Source organism: Neoarius graeffei, chromosome 19 (assembly GCF_027579695.1).
Source record: "Neoarius graeffei isolate fNeoGra1 chromosome 19, fNeoGra1.pri, whole genome shotgun sequence".
NCBI classification, from domain to species: Eukaryota; Metazoa; Chordata; class Actinopteri; order Siluriformes; family Ariidae; genus Neoarius; species Neoarius graeffei.
Window position 1 is genome coordinate 63,699,761 of NC_083587.1, and position 20,195 is coordinate 63,719,955.

Sequence of the window (20,195 nt, forward strand, 5' to 3'; positions counted from 1 at the left end):
AACATTTTGAGGGTCATCCAGTCAAGGTCACCAAAAAAGTCAAAATCGTTTTTGTTGTGTCTACTGCCTCATATAGAGGGGCTAGCCACTACGTCATCATGCTGTAAGAATGTAAGAGTGTAAGGGTAGGCTGACACTTGCACGATTCCGTGGCACGCATTGGCACGACTCGAGTCGTGCCAGTGCGCAAACTAGTCGTAAACTGGCGTGAAGTGTGCGTAAACCCGTCGTGACTGCATGCCATGTCGGGATGAGAATTTTGAAATGTTCAAAATTTTGGTCACGACAAAATTTCGCGACCGGGTCGTGAACTATGCGCAAACTGTTCGTGATCTCGTCGTGAACTCGTCGGGACGATGCGGGAGGATGCGTGCCAGTGCGTGGAAGTGCGCGCCATGCCACGACTGTCACGAACTGCCACGAATAGTTCACGAACAGCTCACGTCGAGTTCACGAGTAGTTCACGACATGTTCACGAATTGGTGCGCATCGCAGCGTGGCCGTGCCTTCCCACTGACACGGTCACGCATTGATGGCACGAGCAGTTCACGACTAGTTTACGCACTTCACGAACAGTTTGCGAATGGCATGAGCAGTTCACGAGCAGTTCACGACTACTGCGCGACAGTGGCGCTCGCGTCGGTGCGGGGGTATATATAGGGCTTCCCGGACACTTCTCGCCATTCGCAATTTTTTTTCTTGCTTTTTTCTTTAATGTCTTTTATTTTCTATTCCTTCATGACTTTTTTTTTTGGGGGGGGAGTTTCGTTTCTTTTATTTCAAAAATGGAACAACTGTGGATGCAGCTCATGAAGCTACTACCATTCTTTCTTGCCAAGGGACAGCACCAGCAGGGGACATGTAGTAATGTGACAGGTAGTCTCGCTGATCCTTTGCATCCTTCTGGGTATGATGGCCGGTTAGAGGCAGCAGCCCCTGCAGGTGTCGGTCAGTCCTCCATCCACCAGGGATCAGATCATGTGTGTCCGGATCTTCGCGGTCCACTTCTGAAATTGCGTGTGGGTATCTGATGAGGATGAGGTTGTGCATGACACAGGCGTGCCCAAGTCGGCACGACACCGTCCGAATTGCGCAAACTCGTCGTGCCAATGCGGGAAGTGCGTAAACTATGCGCAAACTATGCGTGAACTCGTCATGCCAGTTCGTGAATGTGGACGGGCATGCATTCGTGAACTCGTCGTGAACTATGCGTGAACTAGTCGTGAACAGTGCGGGAGCCTCCCAGTTCGTGCCCCAAAATGGCACGACTTGCCACGACAAAATCGTGGCCAAAAGTCGTGCAAGTGTCAGCCTAGGGTAACAGTCTCACACTGCGCATGCGCATACATGTGTTCTGATTAAAATGGCCAGTGAGTGTATACAATTCGGTTCACCATCCGAAATAAATGGACTAAAGAAATCGCTTTCAGACATGTTTATGATTACTACAGAGGGAAAGTGCGTTCCACTGAGCTCTAGCGCTGGGCCATTTCCGGGAAATAAGAGTTCGGGTCATGGCAACAGCGTGTGTGTGTCAGCCTCGGGTCGGAGGTTTCAGTTTCAAAAACTGAAAGAGGTAAGAGTAGAATAATATAAAGTACAGACACTTGGTATATTTTACTTTTGTGATTTTTAAATTGTTCATTTTTGGATTATGCTTAATTTTTGTGGCTACTGCCTCATAGAGTAAATATATATGCAACAGTGGTGCTTGAAAGTTTATGAACCTTTTAGAATGTTCTATATTTCTGCATAAATATGACCGAAAACATCATCAGATTTTCACACAAGTCCTAAAAGTAGATAAAGAGAACCCAGTTAAACAAATGAGACAAAAACATTATACTTGGTCATTTATTTGTTGAGGAAAATGATCCAATATTACATATCTGTGAGTGGCAAAAGTATGTGAACCTTTGCTTTCAGTATCTGGTGTGACCCCCTTGTGCAGCAATAACTGCAACTACTGTAAACGTTTGCGGTAACTGTTGATCAGTCCTGCACACCGGCTTGGAGGAATTTTAGCCCATTCCTCCGTACAGAATAGCTTCAACTCTGGGATGTTGGTGGGTTTCCTCACATGAACTGCTCACTTCAGGTCCTTCCACAACATTTCAATTGGATTAAGGTCAGGACTTTGACTTGGCCATTCCAAAACATTAACTTTATTCTTCCTTAATCATTCTTTGGTAGAATGACTTGTGTGCTTAGGGTTGTTTTCTTGCTGCATGACCCACCTTCTCTTGAGATTCAGTTCATGGACAGATATCCTGACATTTTCCTTTAGAATTCGCTGGTAAAAATCAGAATTCATTGTTCCATCAATGACGGCAAGCCATCCTGGCCCAGATGCAGCAAAACAGGCTCAAACCATGATACTACCACCACCATGTTTCACAGATGGGATAAGGTTCTTATGCTGAAATGCAGGGTTTTCCTTTCTCCAAACATAACGCTTCTCATTTAAACCAAAAAGTTCTATTTTGGTCTCGTCCGTCCACAAAAGATTTTTCCAATAGCCTTCTGGCTTGTCCACGTGATCTTTAGCAAACTGCAGACGAGCAGTAATGTTCTTTTTGAAGAGCAGTGGCTTTCTCGTTGCAACCCTGCCATGCATACTATTGTTGTTCAGTGTTCTCCTCATGGTGGACTCATGAACATTAGCCAATGTGAGAGAGGCCTTCAGTTGCTTAGAAGTTACCCTGGGGTCTTTTGTGACCTCGCCGACTATTACACGCCTTGCTCTTGGAGTGATCTTTGTTGGTCGACCACTCCTGGGGAGGGTAACACTGGTCTTGAATTTCCTCCATTTGTACACAATCTGTCTGACTGTGGATTGGTGGAGTCCAAACTCTTAAGAGATGGTTTTGTAACCTTTTCCAGCCTGATGAGCATCAACAACGCTTTTTCTGAGCTCCTCAGAAATCTCTTTTGTTCGTGCCATGATACGCTTCCACAAACATGTTGTGAAGATCAGACTTTGATAGATCCCTGTTCTTTAAATAAAACAGGGTGCCCAGTCACACCTGATTGTCATCCCATTGATTGAAAACACCTGACTCTAATTTCACCTTCAAATTAACTGCTAATCCTAGAGGTTCACATACTTTTGCCACTCACAGATACGTAATATTGGATCATTTTCCTCAATAAATAAATGACCAAGTATAATATTTTGTCTCAATTGTTTAACTGGGTTCTCTTTATCTACTTTTAGGACTTGTGTGAAAATCTGATGATGGTTTAGATCATATTTATGCAGAAATATAGAAAATTCTAAAGGGTTCACAAACTTTCAAGCACCGCTGTATATTGACTGTATAGACATGGGATCAGAAAACTATTTTATTTATAAGCAGTAGCCACATGGACCCATAGGGTACCTATTTCTTTTGTGATATCTTCCTTCATATTCATCATAAGTGCTACCGGGTGAGGTTTGTTTTGCCTGGCAACATTTGTTAATGATTGTAATGAAGCAAATCTGGGTAGAAGTTATAGGCACCCTAGGTACCCCCACCTTCATGGCAGAAAGAATCAAAATCAGTGAAGAACTGAGGGAGAAGAAGCGATGTGTGTGGAAACGGCTCGTTAGGGATTAATTACTTCATATCTTTATTATTAATTACAATTATGCAAATTTGGGTAGAAGTTATATGCACCCCAGGCAGACCTACCTTCCTGCCAAAAAGAATAAAAATCAGTGAAGAACTGAGAGAGAAGAAGCAATTTCTTGATGGCATAAACTCATCACCTGTCGGCCGGATGAGCTAATAATGATAATAATTTGATCAAGAATTTCTTTATAATCACATTTTGGAACTGTGAATTAAAAATGAATTGAATCACACAATAAGGTCTCAACAGAATTTAATTTTCTAAATGAGTCTCGAAACTCTAGAGGAGCTGGGATTAAAGAGGTCGGGGCTCGGTGCTGGAGACCGCGCGTGTGAAATGAAGATTAACGATGTGTGTGTGCAGGGTACGGAAATTCTTCTTCTACTTCGATTATTACTGTTGCTGAATATTTCTGAGCCTGTATCTAATCTTGATTTTAAGCTCTGTAACTATACTGTTAGAAACAGTAGGAGTCCATTTTTGTTCCCCAAGGTACAATCTACACTAATGTCCCCCTTAGGGCTCATTATTAGACCTCAAGGTAACTATTACCCCTTTTCCACCAAATCAGTTCCAGGGCTGGTTCGGGGCCAGTGCTGGTGCTGGTTCACAACTCGTTCAACTTGCGAGCCAGCTGAGAACCAGTTTGCTTTTCCATAGCTCGCGGTGCTAAGGGAAGCCACGTCATTACGTTGCTGTATACATCAGTTACGTCGCTGTATACGTCAGTTACGTCGCTACGTTTGCATAAACCTTGGCGCGAATATCGAAGCAAAAACAACGCGGAAGAAGCAGCAGCAGCAACAACAATAATAATAATGGATGACTTCGCGTTTGTACAGCTGCTGCTTCTCGTCGCTTAAAAATGACGATCTTTCGCGGTCTTGTTATTGTTGTTCTTAACAACTCCGCCCCCCCGCTGACGTAAGCGGTTCTTTCCTCTGGCCCAGCAAAGAGCTGGTGCTAGCCTGGAACCGGTTTTTCTGGCCCCAGAGCCAGTTCTTTGTCAGTGGAAACAGAAAACCCGGTTCCAAACTAAGCACTGGCCCCGAACCAGCCCTGGAACTGCTTTGGTGGAAAAGGAGCATATGTGTACCTTTTTAGGGCCAAAAAGGTACATATATGGCCCCAAGCAGTATATAAAGGGTACAAATAAGTACCCGAGAGGGAACTGATCCAGTGACAAGCCGTTGTACCCTTAAAGGTACAATAATGTCTCATCTCATCTCATTATCTCTAGCCACTTTATCCTTCTACAGGGTCGCAGGCAAGCTGGAGCCTATCCCAGCTGACTACGGGCGAGAAGCGGGGTACACCCTGGACAAGTCGCCAGGTCATCACAGGGCTGACACATAGACACAGACAACCATTCACACTCACATTCACACCTACGCTCAATTTAGAGTCACCAGTTAACCTAACCTGCATGTCTTTGGACTGTGGGGGAAACCGGAGCACCCGGAGGAAACCCACGCGGACACAGGGAGAACATGCAAACTCCGCACAGAAAGGCCCTTGTCGGCCATGGGGCTCGAACCCAGACCTTCTTGCTGTGAGGCGACAGCGCTAACCACTACACCACTGTGCTGCCCCGGTACAATAATGTAAAAAAACTAATCCCCTTTGGCAGAACTGGAACCCAACATGGTCTTTCAACTGCTGCTCTGTGTCCCGCCTCCAGGGGCAACATCATGTGGTGATTTCTGAGATGCTTTTTATGCTCACCACAGATGTAAAGAGTGGTGATCGGAGTTGCCATGCCTTCTTGTTAACTTCTGATCTCATGCAGAATTGATGCTCACTGGATGTTGTTTTTTGGAGTTGTATTTCACACCATTCTGTATAAACTCTAGAGCTCTGCGTGCGTGAAAAGTCCCAGAAGATTTTCTGAACTCCATCTGGCACCAGTATTGATCATGCTTTGATTCCAGGAATGTCCAGGTGTCCCTAATACCTGAATATTATATTACTGTATAAAACTTCATGGGTGAGGTGAACAGAATCACCGGATGTTTATATTACACTACATTTGTGATGGATGATATTGTTCAAGACATATAAATATAAGGAAATGTGAATTTCTCGAGCACTTTCATTCACGTTCTAACGTGAATGAACGTGAAACACCGAGACGTTTCTGTTTAATTATACAATCGTGGAGGATGTTAACTCGGTAATCTCCATCTTCTCTTCCTGCAGCACCGTGGCACTGTGAAACGTTTCCTTTTCTGCCAGTTAATTATAGCTGCAAATGCGTCATCATGTTGTAGAGGAGAGAACGGCTGTGTGCTTCGCTGTGTGTTCTCCTCTCGGTGGAGCTGACAGATGGTGTACTGGGCATGAAATGGGAACGGACATCAGCCTGCAGGAATATACCTTCAACTACCTTTCGGTTCGAGATCTCAGCTGGCACAGGAGCGATAAATAAATATGCGTGGCTGTATGTTTTACATACAGCCAAGTAACAATAATATTTCCAACTGCTCTACGAAATATGATCACTTTCCACATTTCCTTTTGTGGATTTAAAGATTATAATTCAAAGCTCTGATGCTTTAAAAATTAAAGCATGGTAATGATGTTACATGCTACAAGCTAACAAATTTTTCGCAGGATTTTGCCTGGATTAATGTTAAATATAATCATTTGTATTCATTTCAGTCACATAAAATAACAGTAACAGTCCCTTTTTTCAGAGTTAAAGCCTTTTATAGTGACACAACATTATACTATACCTGTGCAAACACGATAAAAGATGTGCTCCTGAAAAAAAAAGGAACAAACGTACACAAAACATCTTTATACCATTAATCTCATTATAAATACCAGGATCTATTCATGATTATTCTGTCCAAATTCACTGCATATGAGCAATCACGTGCTGTGATTGGTTACTCTACTACTAGGATATTAGCTCATATACCGTGAGTAGAGAAAAACAAAATGGCAGAGCGTGTTGTTGAATCAACCGAGGAGGAAATAAAAACTCTACTCGAAAACAAAACCCCAAAAATTATCAAGTATTTAAAAGAAACAGAAATAGCTAAAAGAATACAGTATCTCCTGTTCCACACTCCAGACCAGTTGGTGGCAGTAATGCATAGACATATAAACATAGACCCTGCCTTCTGTGTAGAATCATACGTCATCCTCGCCGCCATATTGGATGTGGCAAAGTGGAGATTCTTCAACCGTCTCTGCTATAGCGTCTAGACAGTAGCCGAGAATAAAGATGCCTCATTCATGTGCTGCGTTTAACTGTACCAACAAGTTTACCGTCCAAACGAGATCGCATGGGATTACCTTTCACAGGTGAGACTGGAAAAAATACTTTTCATTGTATTTGGTCATTATAGCGTAATTTTACAAACAGATTTTTCTGACATTGTGGCTAATATGAAGTCTCGCGCATAATAGCCGCTCGGTGAAACCTGTCTCCAAACAACGAAGTATTTCCTTCGTAACTACGCTGATTGTTGTTAGTTGCTTAGCTAACTTTTCACATACTATGTAGGTTTCCCAAAAATAAAGCCACGAAAAAGCAGTGGGAGACAGCTGTGCGACGGGAAGGGTTTTCTGCTACTCCGTCATCCATGCTCTGCAGTGAACACTTCAGAACGGAGGATTTGGACAGAACAGGTCAGACAGTCAGGATCAGAGAGGGAGCTGTTCCTTCAGTCTTCAGTTTCCCAGCTCATCTCCACCGGGTAGGTGTAGAGTTATAAGCAGTGAGAATTAGAGAATACAGTGCCACACTATGATGAACGTTTTTGAACGTATGATGAATGTTTTTAACCTTTCTGAATGTGAAGGAATCAGTGATGTATTTTGTTTGGGTATGGCGTTAGAACCTGGCCGAACTCAGTTTGGCGCTCATTCAGCTCACTTTATTCAGCGAGAGTAGGTCTGTGTGGTGACTCAATAAATAAAACAGTACATTTTTATTTTCATTCACTATTTCCAGTTTTTCCACTATTTCCATCATTTATCATATTCAGTCTTGTAGGTTGGTTATTGTGGCCTCAGGTTTTGGTAGCTTGCTACGGTATGCTGACTGATTAGCTTACCTGAGCTATCTATCGCGTATCTGTCGCTAGTTTGCAGTGTACAGGGGATTTCGCACACTATTTATAACCATCACATTAAAAGTTGTGTGTGTTGTTTTGATGCCTGTTTGTTTCCCAAATATATACGTGTGTGTCTTAATGGGTGAATAAAAGGCATCGAGTTAAATATTATTGTAGAAAGGGGCTTTATGAAGTTCAGTCCATTTACTTGCATTGGTTTACGGGGAAGATTTGCCACATCAAATATGGCGGACACTCTGACGTATCCCAGCAACGGGCCACCAGCTCAATGCGGCGTCTATGTTTATATGTCTATGGCAGTAATGCACCTTTTGCCAACTGCCAAAAAAAGAAGACGACGACCCAAAAAATACAAAAAAAAGCAACAAAATATGGAATGAAAGTATTTGATGGTAAGAATGTATCTTTTTTTTATTTTTCAAGAATTATTATTATTATCGCATTTTTCACAAATTGCTCCTGTCAGTTCGCCGGTTTGTTTACCTTCTGAGCGGAAATTATTTTGTTGGATGTTTTGTATCAAGTTTTTATTTATCGAATTTGCAAAAAATAAAAATAAAAATGCTCTGTTTCTCAAAATCCAGTGAATGTGGATAGAATAAAACAGGTATTCCACTCAATTTCGTCGTACATGGCTTATATAGACAACTCGGTGCTACGCGTCGGCTATCAGCTCATGTACAACTTGATTTCCTGGAATAACTATTAAATATATCATTTGAAAACGCCCTCACATCATATAGACCCTTTTCAGTCACATGACCTTCGTAAACGCGACCGCCATTTTGGACATGTAGTGGACTTCAGCTCGAATCGGTTTGAATGCGAGGAAGGTGACAAACATAAAAGAAAAAGGAGCGAGATGCAGAAAACTGTATTTACTAGTTTACTGTAATTATGATCTGGCAGCTACTTACACCGGATCCAGTGTAAATAGCTGCCGCGAGCTAGCTGCCGGAGCCGCGAGCTAGCTGCCGGAGCCGCAAGCTAGCGCGCGCGCTTCGCTGCCGGAGCCGAGGGCTAGCGCGCGCGCTTCCCGGCCGGAGCCGCGGGCTAGCGCGCGCGCTCCCCGGCCGGAGCCGCGGGCTAGCGCGCGCTCTCCCTCCCCGGCCAGCTGCGAGCTAGCGCGCGCGCGCTCCGGAACCTCGGACGTTGGCTCCGGCAGCTATTTACACAGTAAACTAGAATGGAATGTTAACAGCAATGTAATGCCTTTTCTGGCTAATTTTATTCGTCTTACCTCCAACAAAGTGGTCACTACACAAGCGTTGATATGCCGCTATCCATCTTCTCCGTCGGTCAGCATCTACCGGGATCCGATAAAATGATAACCCTTGCCTTGTTTGTTGATGGTTACTACATCCAGGTGCACAACAATATAGTGGCATGATGGAAGTCTTGCTGAAAATAAACACTTTCTTTGCTGCCGTTCCTCAATGTTGGCTGTGGTAAACTACTGGTAGTACATGTCCAAAATGGCGGCCGCATTTGTCGTGACGTCACGTGAAAAGGGTCCATATCTTATATTTGAATACAATATTCCACACTGGTGTAAGAATAAAGAACAGAGAGGAAAGGGAAAACTCGACATGGATGGATATTCTACATGGATAATATTGTCCTTTTCTGCAAAACTGTTCCTGAGGTTGATAATCTACGTGCAATCATCAACAAAAAAAACAAGATGCAGGTGTTTAAGAATGATGAACTTGCTAGAAAAGACTCTCTCATCAGTGTTGGAGATGAAGCAACAGCGAATGTTCAGCAATTTACATACCTCTGCCAAGTTATCATTAATGCATCTTGTGAAATCTGGCGAAATATCTGATAAAGCAGTGTGCTTCACCAGTTATTGTATCAAACAAGCAGTGGCAAAGTTTACTGAATTCCGCAATGTTCTAACTGATAAAACCATAAACATGCAGACTCAACAAAAGCTACTAGAAAGGTTTGTGCGTTCAAGGTTAACGTATGGGACATGAGCATGGTGAGAGGCAGTTGGAAGCGAAATAATGTACTTGAGGAAAATGAAGGTATCGATACAGATTATAACTACAAAATATACAACAATGAGCAAATCAGGAAGACTGTTGGTACTCAAACTGTGAGCAGCTTCATTGATGCACAATACCTTAAATATACTGCCCATGAACAGTTAGGTCCATATATATTTGGACACTGACACAAATTTTGTTTTTTTTTACCTGTTTACTGAAACATATTCAAGTTATAGTTATATAATGGACAGGGACATAAAGTCCAGACTTTCAGCTTTCATTTGAGGGTATCCACATTAAAATTGGATGAAGGGTTTAGGAGTTTCAGCTCCTTAACATGTGCCAACCTGTTTTTAAAGGGACCAAAAGTAATTGGACAATTGACTCAAAGGCTATTTCATGGGCAGGTGTGGGAAATTCCTTCGTTATGCCATTCTCAATTACTGTAAGCAGATAAAAGGCCTGGAGTTGATTTGAGGTGTGGTGCTTGCATTTGGAAGATTTTGCTGTGAAGAAAACATGCGGTCAAAGGAGCTCTCCATGCAGGTGAAACAAGCCATCCTTAAGCTGCGAAAACAGAAAAAAAACATCTGAGAAATTGCTACAATATTAGGAGTGGCAAAATCTACAGTTTGGTACATCCTGAGAAAGAAAGAAAGCACTGGTGAACTCATCAATGCAAAAAGACCTGGACGCCCACAGAAGACAACAGTGGTGGATGATCGCAGAATAATTTCCATGGTGAAGAGAAACCCCTTCACAACAGCCAACCAAGTGAACAACACTCTCCAGGAGGTAGGCGTATCAATATCCAAATCTACCATAAAGAGAAGACTGCATGAAAGTAAATACAGAGGGTTCACTGCACAGTGCAAGCCACTCATAAGCCTCAAGAATAAAAAGGCTAGATTGGACTTTGCTAAAAAACATCTAAAAAAAGCCAGCACAGTTCTGGAAGAACATTCTTTGGACAGATGAAACCAAGATCAACCTCTACCAGAATGATGGAAAGAAAAAAGTATGGCGAAGGCGTGGTACAGCTCATGATCCAAAGCATACCACATCATCTGTAAAACACGGCGGAGGCAGTGTGATGGCTTGGGCATGCATGGCTGCCAGTGGCACTGGGTCACTAGTGTTTATTGATGATGTGACACAGGACAGAAGCAGCCGGATGAATTCTGAGGTATTCAGAGACATACTGTGTGCTCAAATCCAGCCAAACTGATTGGTCGGCGTTTCATAATACAGATGGACAATGACCCAAAACAAAGCCAAAGCAACCCAGGAGTTTATTAAAGCAAAGAAGTGGAATATTCTTGAATGGCCAAGTCAGTCACCTGATCTCAACCCAATTGATCAGCATTTCACTTGTTAAAGACTAAACTTCAGACAGAAAGGCCCACAAACAAACAGCAACTGAAAACCGCTGCAGTAAAGGCCTGGCAGAGCATTAAAAAGGAGGAAACACAGCGTCTGGTGATGTCCATGAGTTCAAGACTTCAGGCAGTCATTGCCAACAAAGGGTTTTCAACCAAGTATTAGAAATGAACATTTTATTTACAATTATTTAATTTGTCCAATTACTTTTGAGCCCCTGAAATGAAAGGGATTGTGTTTAAAAAATGCTTTAGTTCCTCACATTTTTATGCAATGATTTTGTTCAACCCACTGAATTAAAGCTGAAAGTCTGAACTTCAACTGCATCTGAATTGTTTTGTTCACAATTCATTGTGGTAATGTACAGAACCAAAATTAGAAAAACATTGCCTCTGTCCAAATATTTATGGACCTAACTGTATATAGAGCTGAGAACACATCTATAACAAAGAAAATGATGTTTGCCAAACCAACCAGGAGCCATTATCGAGATCCATCCATTTCCATCCATCCATCCATCCATCCATCCATCCATTATCTGTAACCGTACAGGGTCATGGGCAAGCTGGAGCCGATCCCAGCTGATGATGGGTGAGAGGCGGGGTACACCCTGGGCAAGTCATCACAGGGCTGACACATAGACACAGACAACCATTCACACTCACATTCACACCTACGGTCAATTTAGAGCCACCAGTTAACCTAACCTGCATGTCTTTGGACTGTGGGGGAAACCGGAGCACCCGGAGGAAACCCACACGGACACGGGGAGAACATGCAAACTCCACACAGAAAGGCCCCTGTCAGCCACTGGGCTCGAACCCAAGAAGGTGAGGCGACAATGCTAACCACTACACCACCATGCCACCATTATCGAGATCCAATGATTCAAAATATCAAAACTGCTTGGAATATCAACTGAGCAAGCTAAAAGACTTACGCAATCAAGGAATGAGTTCGCTGAGCGAGTACAGAAGCGTATTCTCTCATCTCCGTGATGACGAGGATTATTAATGGAGGATTCTTCAGCAGCTTATAGCTAGTCAGCAAACTATGTGCCAGCTAGCAAATTCAAAAGAGAATCTCCAGAGTGGGATTTCAGTAGCTGTGTAATAAACATATTGCAACCAAAACAATGACGTTCAAACCAAAATTTACCATAACAACTACTTTACAGTACTATAATGTTGCCATAACAATGACTCATTTCACTCATCGACAAATGAGCTAAGATGAGCTAGCTTATAGAGTGGGAACAGTAACGCATCATCAAATCTTGTTGATTGTTTTTTCCAAACAGCATTAAACAGAGTTTTATTCCTTCATTGTGTGAAATGCTGTCGGGTTTTTGATTGTCCTGTCTTCCCACTGCTGAAAATGAGCTGACAGATGACTTACCCAGCATGCCTTTATTAGGCTCCGACAGGCACATGTCCTTCTCAGCGCTGGGCAACACAAAGCCGACCACGAAGATCTCAACGCCATCGGCCATGAGTGCCAGCCCCAGCACGAAGTACAGCGTCCACTGGAAGCGTCCGTGGCCGCACTCTTGAAGGATGGTCTCGTATTGCTGCGCCAGCTCCTCCCGATCCTTGCGTCTCTCGCCCTCGTACTGCGCCAGGTCGCGATGCTGAACCTGCGCCGCTCCACCCGCCTGCCCGTCCTCCTTGCCTGCTGACGAGTCCTGTCTCGGGATGCCCTGGTACTCGCCTTCGTAGATCTCGTCGTCCTCGTCGTGGCCCTCAGTGGAGTCACTGTGCGCAGCGTCATCGTCGTCATTGGCACGGCTGTTGCTGCGGTAGTAGCTTCCGTCCTGCGCTTGCACGGGGTAATCGTCGTCATCATCGTCCTCCTCGAAGCGTGTGTACGAGCGCTTGGTGTACTCATCAGTCATACGGTCCATGTGACGGCCCACTTTCTTCCCCGCCTGCCGCTTCACTTCCTTGGCGATGTCCTTGGCACCTTTGATGAAGGCCGATCGGTCTCGGTAGCCCTCGTCCATGTTGATGTGATCTGTGCTGGAGTGAACACTTGGTGGCAGGAAGTCAGTCAAGGACACTTAGCATGTAGCAGACAGGGTTGTCCACCTGCAGCAAAACGACACGGGGTTATTTACAATTATACATTTTAAAACCTACACACTCACTGGCCACTTTAATAGGAACTTGTTCATGATTCTAAGACTCGTGTTCTTCGCAGGATTGGAACCCAATGTGCTCTTCTGCTTACTGTTGCATGGTGAGATGCTTTTCTGCTCACCACGGTTGTAAAGAGTCATTATCTGAGTTACTATATCCTTCCTGGCAAAAAAGCTGGAACCACCTTGAATCTGTCCATTTTCCTCTGACCCTCTCTTATCAACAAGGCGTTTGCTTCCACCCACAGAACTGTCACTCACTCACTCGATGTTTGTTTTTTGTTTTCCGCACCATTCTGTGTAAACTCTACAGACTGTTGTGTGTGAAAACCCCAGGAGGAGATCAGCAGCTTCTGAAATACTCAAACCAAAAATACTCATCTGGCTCAAACCAACACCCATACCACAGTGAAAGTAAGTCACACTTCCGTGTGAGATCACAATTTTTCCCGTTCTGATGTTTGAACATTGTGAAAATTAACTGAAGCTAGTGATTTGTATCTGCATGATTTGATACATCATGCTGCTGTCGAGGGATCAGCTGATTAGAGAACTGCAAAAACAGAACAGCAGGTGGATGGGTGTACCTATTAAAGAGGCCGGTGAGTGTATATCCATATTTTTTTTGTAATTATTTAATGCTTGTTGACTGTTGATCCCAGCAGCTGTTGCCAGCTGATGCACACTGCTCACGAATGATGTTACGCTGCTATCGATGCCACTAAATAGTGTATTAATTAAAAGGCCGCTCATTAGCAAGGCTATTTATAATGATAAATTGATGTTTGTGTTAGAATATCCTGGAGGACTTTGTGTTCTAGAGCATCATTTCCCATCATTCTGTCCAATCCATGATGATTTTATTGAAATGAAAGGTCATGGTTATGAAGTAAATCGATGAACAGTCCTGTCTGTGTTGGTTATTAAAGTGCTGTGAGCTGTGGAAACAAACCTCTGAGGGACGTGGCTCTAATCCTGCCTAATTATTCAGAGGACCATCGACTGGTCGTGTTTTGGGGTTTTTTGAACACGCCGAGGCCCTGTGTGTGACCTTGGTCTGTCTCTCTCTGTGTGATTGTAGTATTTAAAGGAACATGCTGTGAATCTGACAGCGACATCATGAACAACCGCAGCAATTAAAAAGCTCCCGGTGGGAAGTGATGAACTCGTAATTCTTTGAACAAACGAATCGTCTTTTATTATTGTGATAGAGATAATTACGTTGGATCAGTGCATGGGGCAGTCGAGTCCATCATATTCGTAGAGGAGTGTTTGAGACAGCATAGGCTGTAAATGAAACCTCTCCGTTTGTCACTCTGTTCTCTCGATCTCGCTCTTTCTCTTGTCACCGGGGGTAATTGCTTTGTGGGATGGTCTCGCACTTGTGTTCCTCTCCACAAATAGAGCTCATCAGCTTGGCTGAGCATGCTGGGCTTTCTCCTCTCACCTTTCTCACCACACCTCGTCCCCGGAGATAACGAGCCGGCTGAACGATCGGCCCGTCCGTCTCTAGGAGAAAAGGACAATCTGAAGAGCGCTGCTCATTTCACCGTGTGTGTTTGAGCAGTAGACTCATCACTGAGTTAACTACCTTACTGTCGTTTCACTGATAACTAAATACACAGCAGCTGAACGATTTCAGCACCGTGATTTTATTAAACACAGGTCATAAACATGTGGGTGTTTATTAAAGCAGGAAGTAGAAGAACAAGCCAAAACCTGTACAGCAGTGAGGCGGTATGACGTCATCTGAGTTCATGACTGATTACAGTAAATACTCCTGCATTCTTCACACCTCATTTAAATCGACTTAAATCTATTTTCTGTATCATTAATAAATCAGGGCGGCATGGTGGTGTAGTGGTTAGCGCTGTCGCCTCACAGCAAGAAGGTCCGGGTTCGAGCCCCGTGGCCGGCGAGGGCCTTTCTGTGCGGAGTTTGCATGTTCTCCCCGTGTCCGCGTGGGTTTCCTCCGGGTGCTCCGGTTTCCCCCACAGTCCAAAGACATGCAGGTTAGGTTAACTGGTGACTCTAAATTGACCGTAGGTGTGAATGTGAGTGTGAATGGTTGTCTGTGTCTATGTGTCAGCCCTGTGATGACCTGGCGACTTGTCCAGGGTGTACCCCGCCTTTCGCCCGTAGTCAGCTGGGATAGGCTCCAGCTTGCCTGTGACCCTGTAGAAGGATAAAGCGGCTACAGATAATGAGATGAGATGAGATTAATAAATCATAGTTCATTCATGATATACATGTATAAATCCATTTCTATGACTTTACCATGACATTTCTACTTTCACTCTTCACTTGCTGATTTGTTTAACAAGATTTACACTTTGAAATGAAAAAAAAAAAAGGTTTAATTTAATGTTCTGGTTTTAATTTCCTCCAAAGATATGTTTTTCTAAAAAAAAAAAAAATCTCTGGATAAATGCCCCTAGTATCACAAATCCCCAAAAATGGCTGTGAATGAGTGAGTCATTTATTCTAAAGGCTCTATTGTCACATTTATGTACAAAAATAACGCATATACTTTTTAATTAAATATTACAAAATAAAAGAATGCTGACCAATATTATCAACATCTCATCTCATCTCATTATCTCTAGCCGCTTTATCCTTCTACAGGGTCGCAGGCAAGCTGGAGCCTATCCCAGCTGACTATGGGCGAAAGGCGGGGTACACCCTGGACAAGTCGCCAGGTCATCACAGGGCTGACACATAGACACAGACAACCATTCACACTCACATTCACACCTACGGTCAATTTAGAGTCACCAGTTAACCTAACCTGCATGTCTTTGGACTGTGGGGGAAACCGGAGCACCCGGAGGAAACCCACGCGGACACGGGGAGAACATGCAAACTCCGCACAGAAAGGCCCTCACCGGCCCCGGGGCTCGAACCCGGACCTTCTTGCTGTGAGGCGACAGCGCTAACCACTACACCACCGTGCCGCCCTATTATCAACATATATACATATATAAAAAAAGAAAAATACGTAAAGCATTACTGTCAGTAAATAAATGAAAAAAAAAATTGATCGACTGATTCAGTGGATAGAGGCATAAATAAATATATTTCAAATGAAACAAAATATATTTAAAAAGAAAGAAATAATAAATTTGATTTAAAAAACACCAAAGGAAAAGCCCTTTACCACAGGTAAATAAAATTAAAAATTCTTTGTTTGATTTTGTTGTGTACATTACATACATGGCCCATGTTTTTACTTTATTTATTTTATACTTTTATTGCACTCTATTTTTTTTTTTTTGTTACTGTCTATTCCTGACTCTTTCTATCTGTGAGCTGCTGGAATATGTCAATTCCCCCACTGAGGGATGAATAAAGTTTATCTTATCTTATCTTATGAAGCATTAATGTTAATTATACATATATAATTGTGCTCCTTTTTTTGTAACCACAGTGTAGTTACTGCTAATGTTCACTGAATTACAACATTTTATTTACAGTAATTACAATGAATTTCTAAAAAAAAAAAATTGACAGCAATAATATTCACTTATATTAACGTCTTCATTGAAAAAAACTGAACAGGTGAAAACTTTTTGAATGTTGAGGGATTCATGTAATATTTAATGATGTGAATGATAATTAAATGATATAATTATATATGATAAAGTGCTCGTTTATGCTCCATTTTCAGAGGGAAAGTTCCAGTTCTGAATAATTCACAAAGTCTAGCTCTGTTTGCTTTTTCCATCACGCAGCCCCCCAGGCTGGGGTACAGACGTCACGTCCAGCATTCCATACGCCCTTTATTACCAGGTTACTGTTTGTTTTCCATTTCGTTACCTGGCTGACAGATGTGACACGCACTACAGCTGTTAAACAGCAACTCTATGATCATGACATATGACTGAGAAAGAACAAAACAGCTAGCCAACACACTTCGGTATAGTTTCAACAACTAACAAATCACATGATTACAGACATCTGAAGCAGAATTAAATGGACGTTTAACGATAATCAGCTACGCTTTTGGTTATTTGTACCTTAAACACCATAAAACAGCTGCTGAAGGCGATGCTAATGTTGCCATCTCAGTAATAATCTCTCCAGCATTAGCGACTTCACTTTAGTAGCTCACAAGCAGGAGCATTCAAACCAAACACAAGCAAGCTAGCTAGCGTTAGATTATAATGCATAAACCAGTAGCCAAAGTCAACATTTAGTGATGTAAAGAAAACAGTTAGCCAGATTGTGTAATATATATAATACATATATATATATAGCGCCAAATTTATTAGCTAACAAAAGGTTTGCTAGCGCTGGGGTAAAGTTATATTTTGTAAACCAGTAGCTAAATTTAAGAGCCAACAAAAGGTTTACTAGCTAGCTAGTGCTAGGCTAAGTTATATTGTGTAATGTGTAAACCAGCAGCCAAAATTATTAGCCAACAAAAGGTTTGCTTGCTTGCTAGTGCTAAGCTAAGTTATATTATGTAAACTAGTAGCAAAATTTAAGAGCCAACAAAAGGTTTGCTAGCTAGGTAACTAGCTAGCTAGCTTTAAGCTAAGTTATACAGTGTAAACCAGGAGCTAAATTAATGAGCCAAAAAAAGGTTTGCTAGCTAGCTAGTGCGAGGCTAAATTATAGCTAGTGCTAGGTGTAAACCAGTAACCAAGATTATTTGCCAACAAAAGGTTTGCTAGCAAGCTAAGACTAGGCTAAGTTATACTGTATCAACCAGGAGCTAAATTTATTAGCCAACAAAAGGTTTGCTAACTGACTAGCACTAAGCTAAGTTATATTGTGTAATGTGTAAACCAGGAGCTAAATTTATTAGCCGACAAAAGGTTTGCTACCTAAGGAGCACTATGCTAAATATACAGTATTATGTAAACCAGTAGCTAAGATTATTTGCCAACAAAAGGTTTGCTAGGCAAGCTAAGACTTGGCCAAGTTATATTGTGTAAACGAGTAGCTAAATTTATTCACCAACAAAAGGCTTGCTAGCTTGCTAGCACTAGGCTAATTTATATTGTGTAAAGCAATAGCAAAATTTAAGAGCCAACAAAAGGTTTGCTAGCTAGCTAGCTAGCTTTAGGCTAAGTTATACTGTGTCAACCAGGAGCTAAATTTATTAGCCAACAAAAGGTTTGCTAACCAGTTAGCACTAGGCTAAGTTATATTGTGGAATGTGTAAACTAGGAGCTAAACTTATTAGCTGACAAAAGGTTTGCTAGCTAGTTAGTGCTAGGCTAAATTATACAGTATTGTGTAAACCAGTAGCCAAGATTATTTATCAACAAAAGGTTTGCTAGCAAGCTAGGACTAGGCTAAGTTATATTGTGTAAACCAGTAGCTAAATTTATTCACCAACAAAAGGTTTGCTAGCTAGCACTAGGCTAAATTATACTGTGTAATGTGTAAACCAGCAGCCAAAATTATTAGCCAACAAAAGGTTTGCTCGCGCTAGGCTAATTTATATTGTGTAAAGCAGTAGCAAATTTTAAGAGCCAACAAAAGGTTTGCTAGCTAGCTAGCTTTAGGCTAAGTTATATTGCGTCAACCAGGAGCTAAATATATTAGCTAACAAAAGGTTTGCTAACTAGCTAGCATTAGGCTAAGTTATACAGTATTGTGTAAACCAGTAGCCAAGACTATTAGCCAACAAAAGGTTTGCTAACTAGCTAGCACTAGGCTAAGTTATATTGTGTAATGTGCAAACCAGGAGCTAAATTTATTAACTGACAAAAGGTTTGCTAGCTAGTTAGTGCTAGGCTAACTTATACAGTATTGTGTAAACCAGTAGCCAAGATTATTTGCCAACAAAAGGTTTGCTAGCAAGCTAGGACTAGGCTAAGTTATATTGTGTAAACCAGTAGATACATTTATTCACCAATGAAAGGTTTGCTGGATAGCTAGCATTAGGCTAAATTATACTGTATAAACCAGCAGATAAATTTATGAGCCAACAAAAGTTCTGTGAGTTAGCTAGCATGAGGCTGTTATTTTGTGTAAACCAGTAGCTAAATGTATTCACCAACAAAAGTTTTGCTAGCTAGCTCTGGGCTGCCAACTCTCACACAATGAGCGTGAGACACGCATTTGATTGTCTTCACACGCTCACACGCCATACCTCCGATTTCTCATGCTAGAAAAAAATCTAGTTTATCTATCTGATCTAGGCTACCCATTGCATCGCGCCAACTACTTGCGATCGATCAATTATGCCTTACGCATGGCTAAACAGGCAGAGAGGTGTTCCCTTCTGTACACACTCCCCTATGGTAGGTGGCACATCTAATGATGCTGCACTCGCCGGAAGTTGGATAATCGCCTACCGTCAATTTAGAGGAAGAGGAGAGAGAAGAAGGTATCCAAGTTGAAGACGAGTGTCTCAGACAGGTTTGTACATATGCACGCCAGTGTGTGGTGTTACTGGCGTAACTATGAACTTATATAAAGTTTCTTAATCGTTTTAGCCTATAAGTGTTGTGAGAATATTTAAAGCCATATCGAGAGCTGTGTACTAGGCATGCTAAATCATTATAGGCCTACTGCCGTGCCACAGCCTCTATCTTCCCCAACAAGCAGCACGGGAGAGCACCTCCTTAGCACACGGTTATTAAGGCGCATTTTTAGTTTGTTTACTGTATGTTATCATACTTTATGACTTTATTTGAAGCCATACTGGAAATGTTGTAAAATAAAGCAAGTAAGAGATAATATTACAAATGCAAGAAGAGCCATTAGCCACCATACCTATTGTTTATTTACAGGGTATTTATTTTTAATTATTTATGATGTATGTAATTGCTCAGTTAAAGTAAATAAAGCATGGTCACCTGTAATATCAAAGAACTTGAACTTGTGAATAATTTTTTAAAAAAAAAAGACAGAAGAATATACTGAGGAGACAGGGTTTCAAAGAGGGCAAGACAGGTAGAGAATATTTGTCAGATAACAGGCCCTGACGAATGCTCTATTACTAATAAGAAACATAGA

General features: G+C 42.1%; 1 protein-coding gene across 1 annotated transcript in view; it reads right to left on the reverse strand.

Moving 5' to 3' along the window:
* sv2a (synaptic vesicle glycoprotein 2A) overlaps positions 1 to 20,195 on the reverse strand; it is a 74,956-nt gene that overhangs the window by 23,990 nt on the left and 30,771 nt on the right. The window contains exon 2 of the mRNA XM_060900413.1: positions 12,482 to 13,170. Coding sequence (XP_060756396.1) covers positions 12,482 to 13,085 — 604 coding nt within the window. The 5' untranslated portion in view covers positions 13,086 to 13,170. The remainder of the gene's footprint in view (positions 1 to 12,481; positions 13,171 to 20,195) is intronic.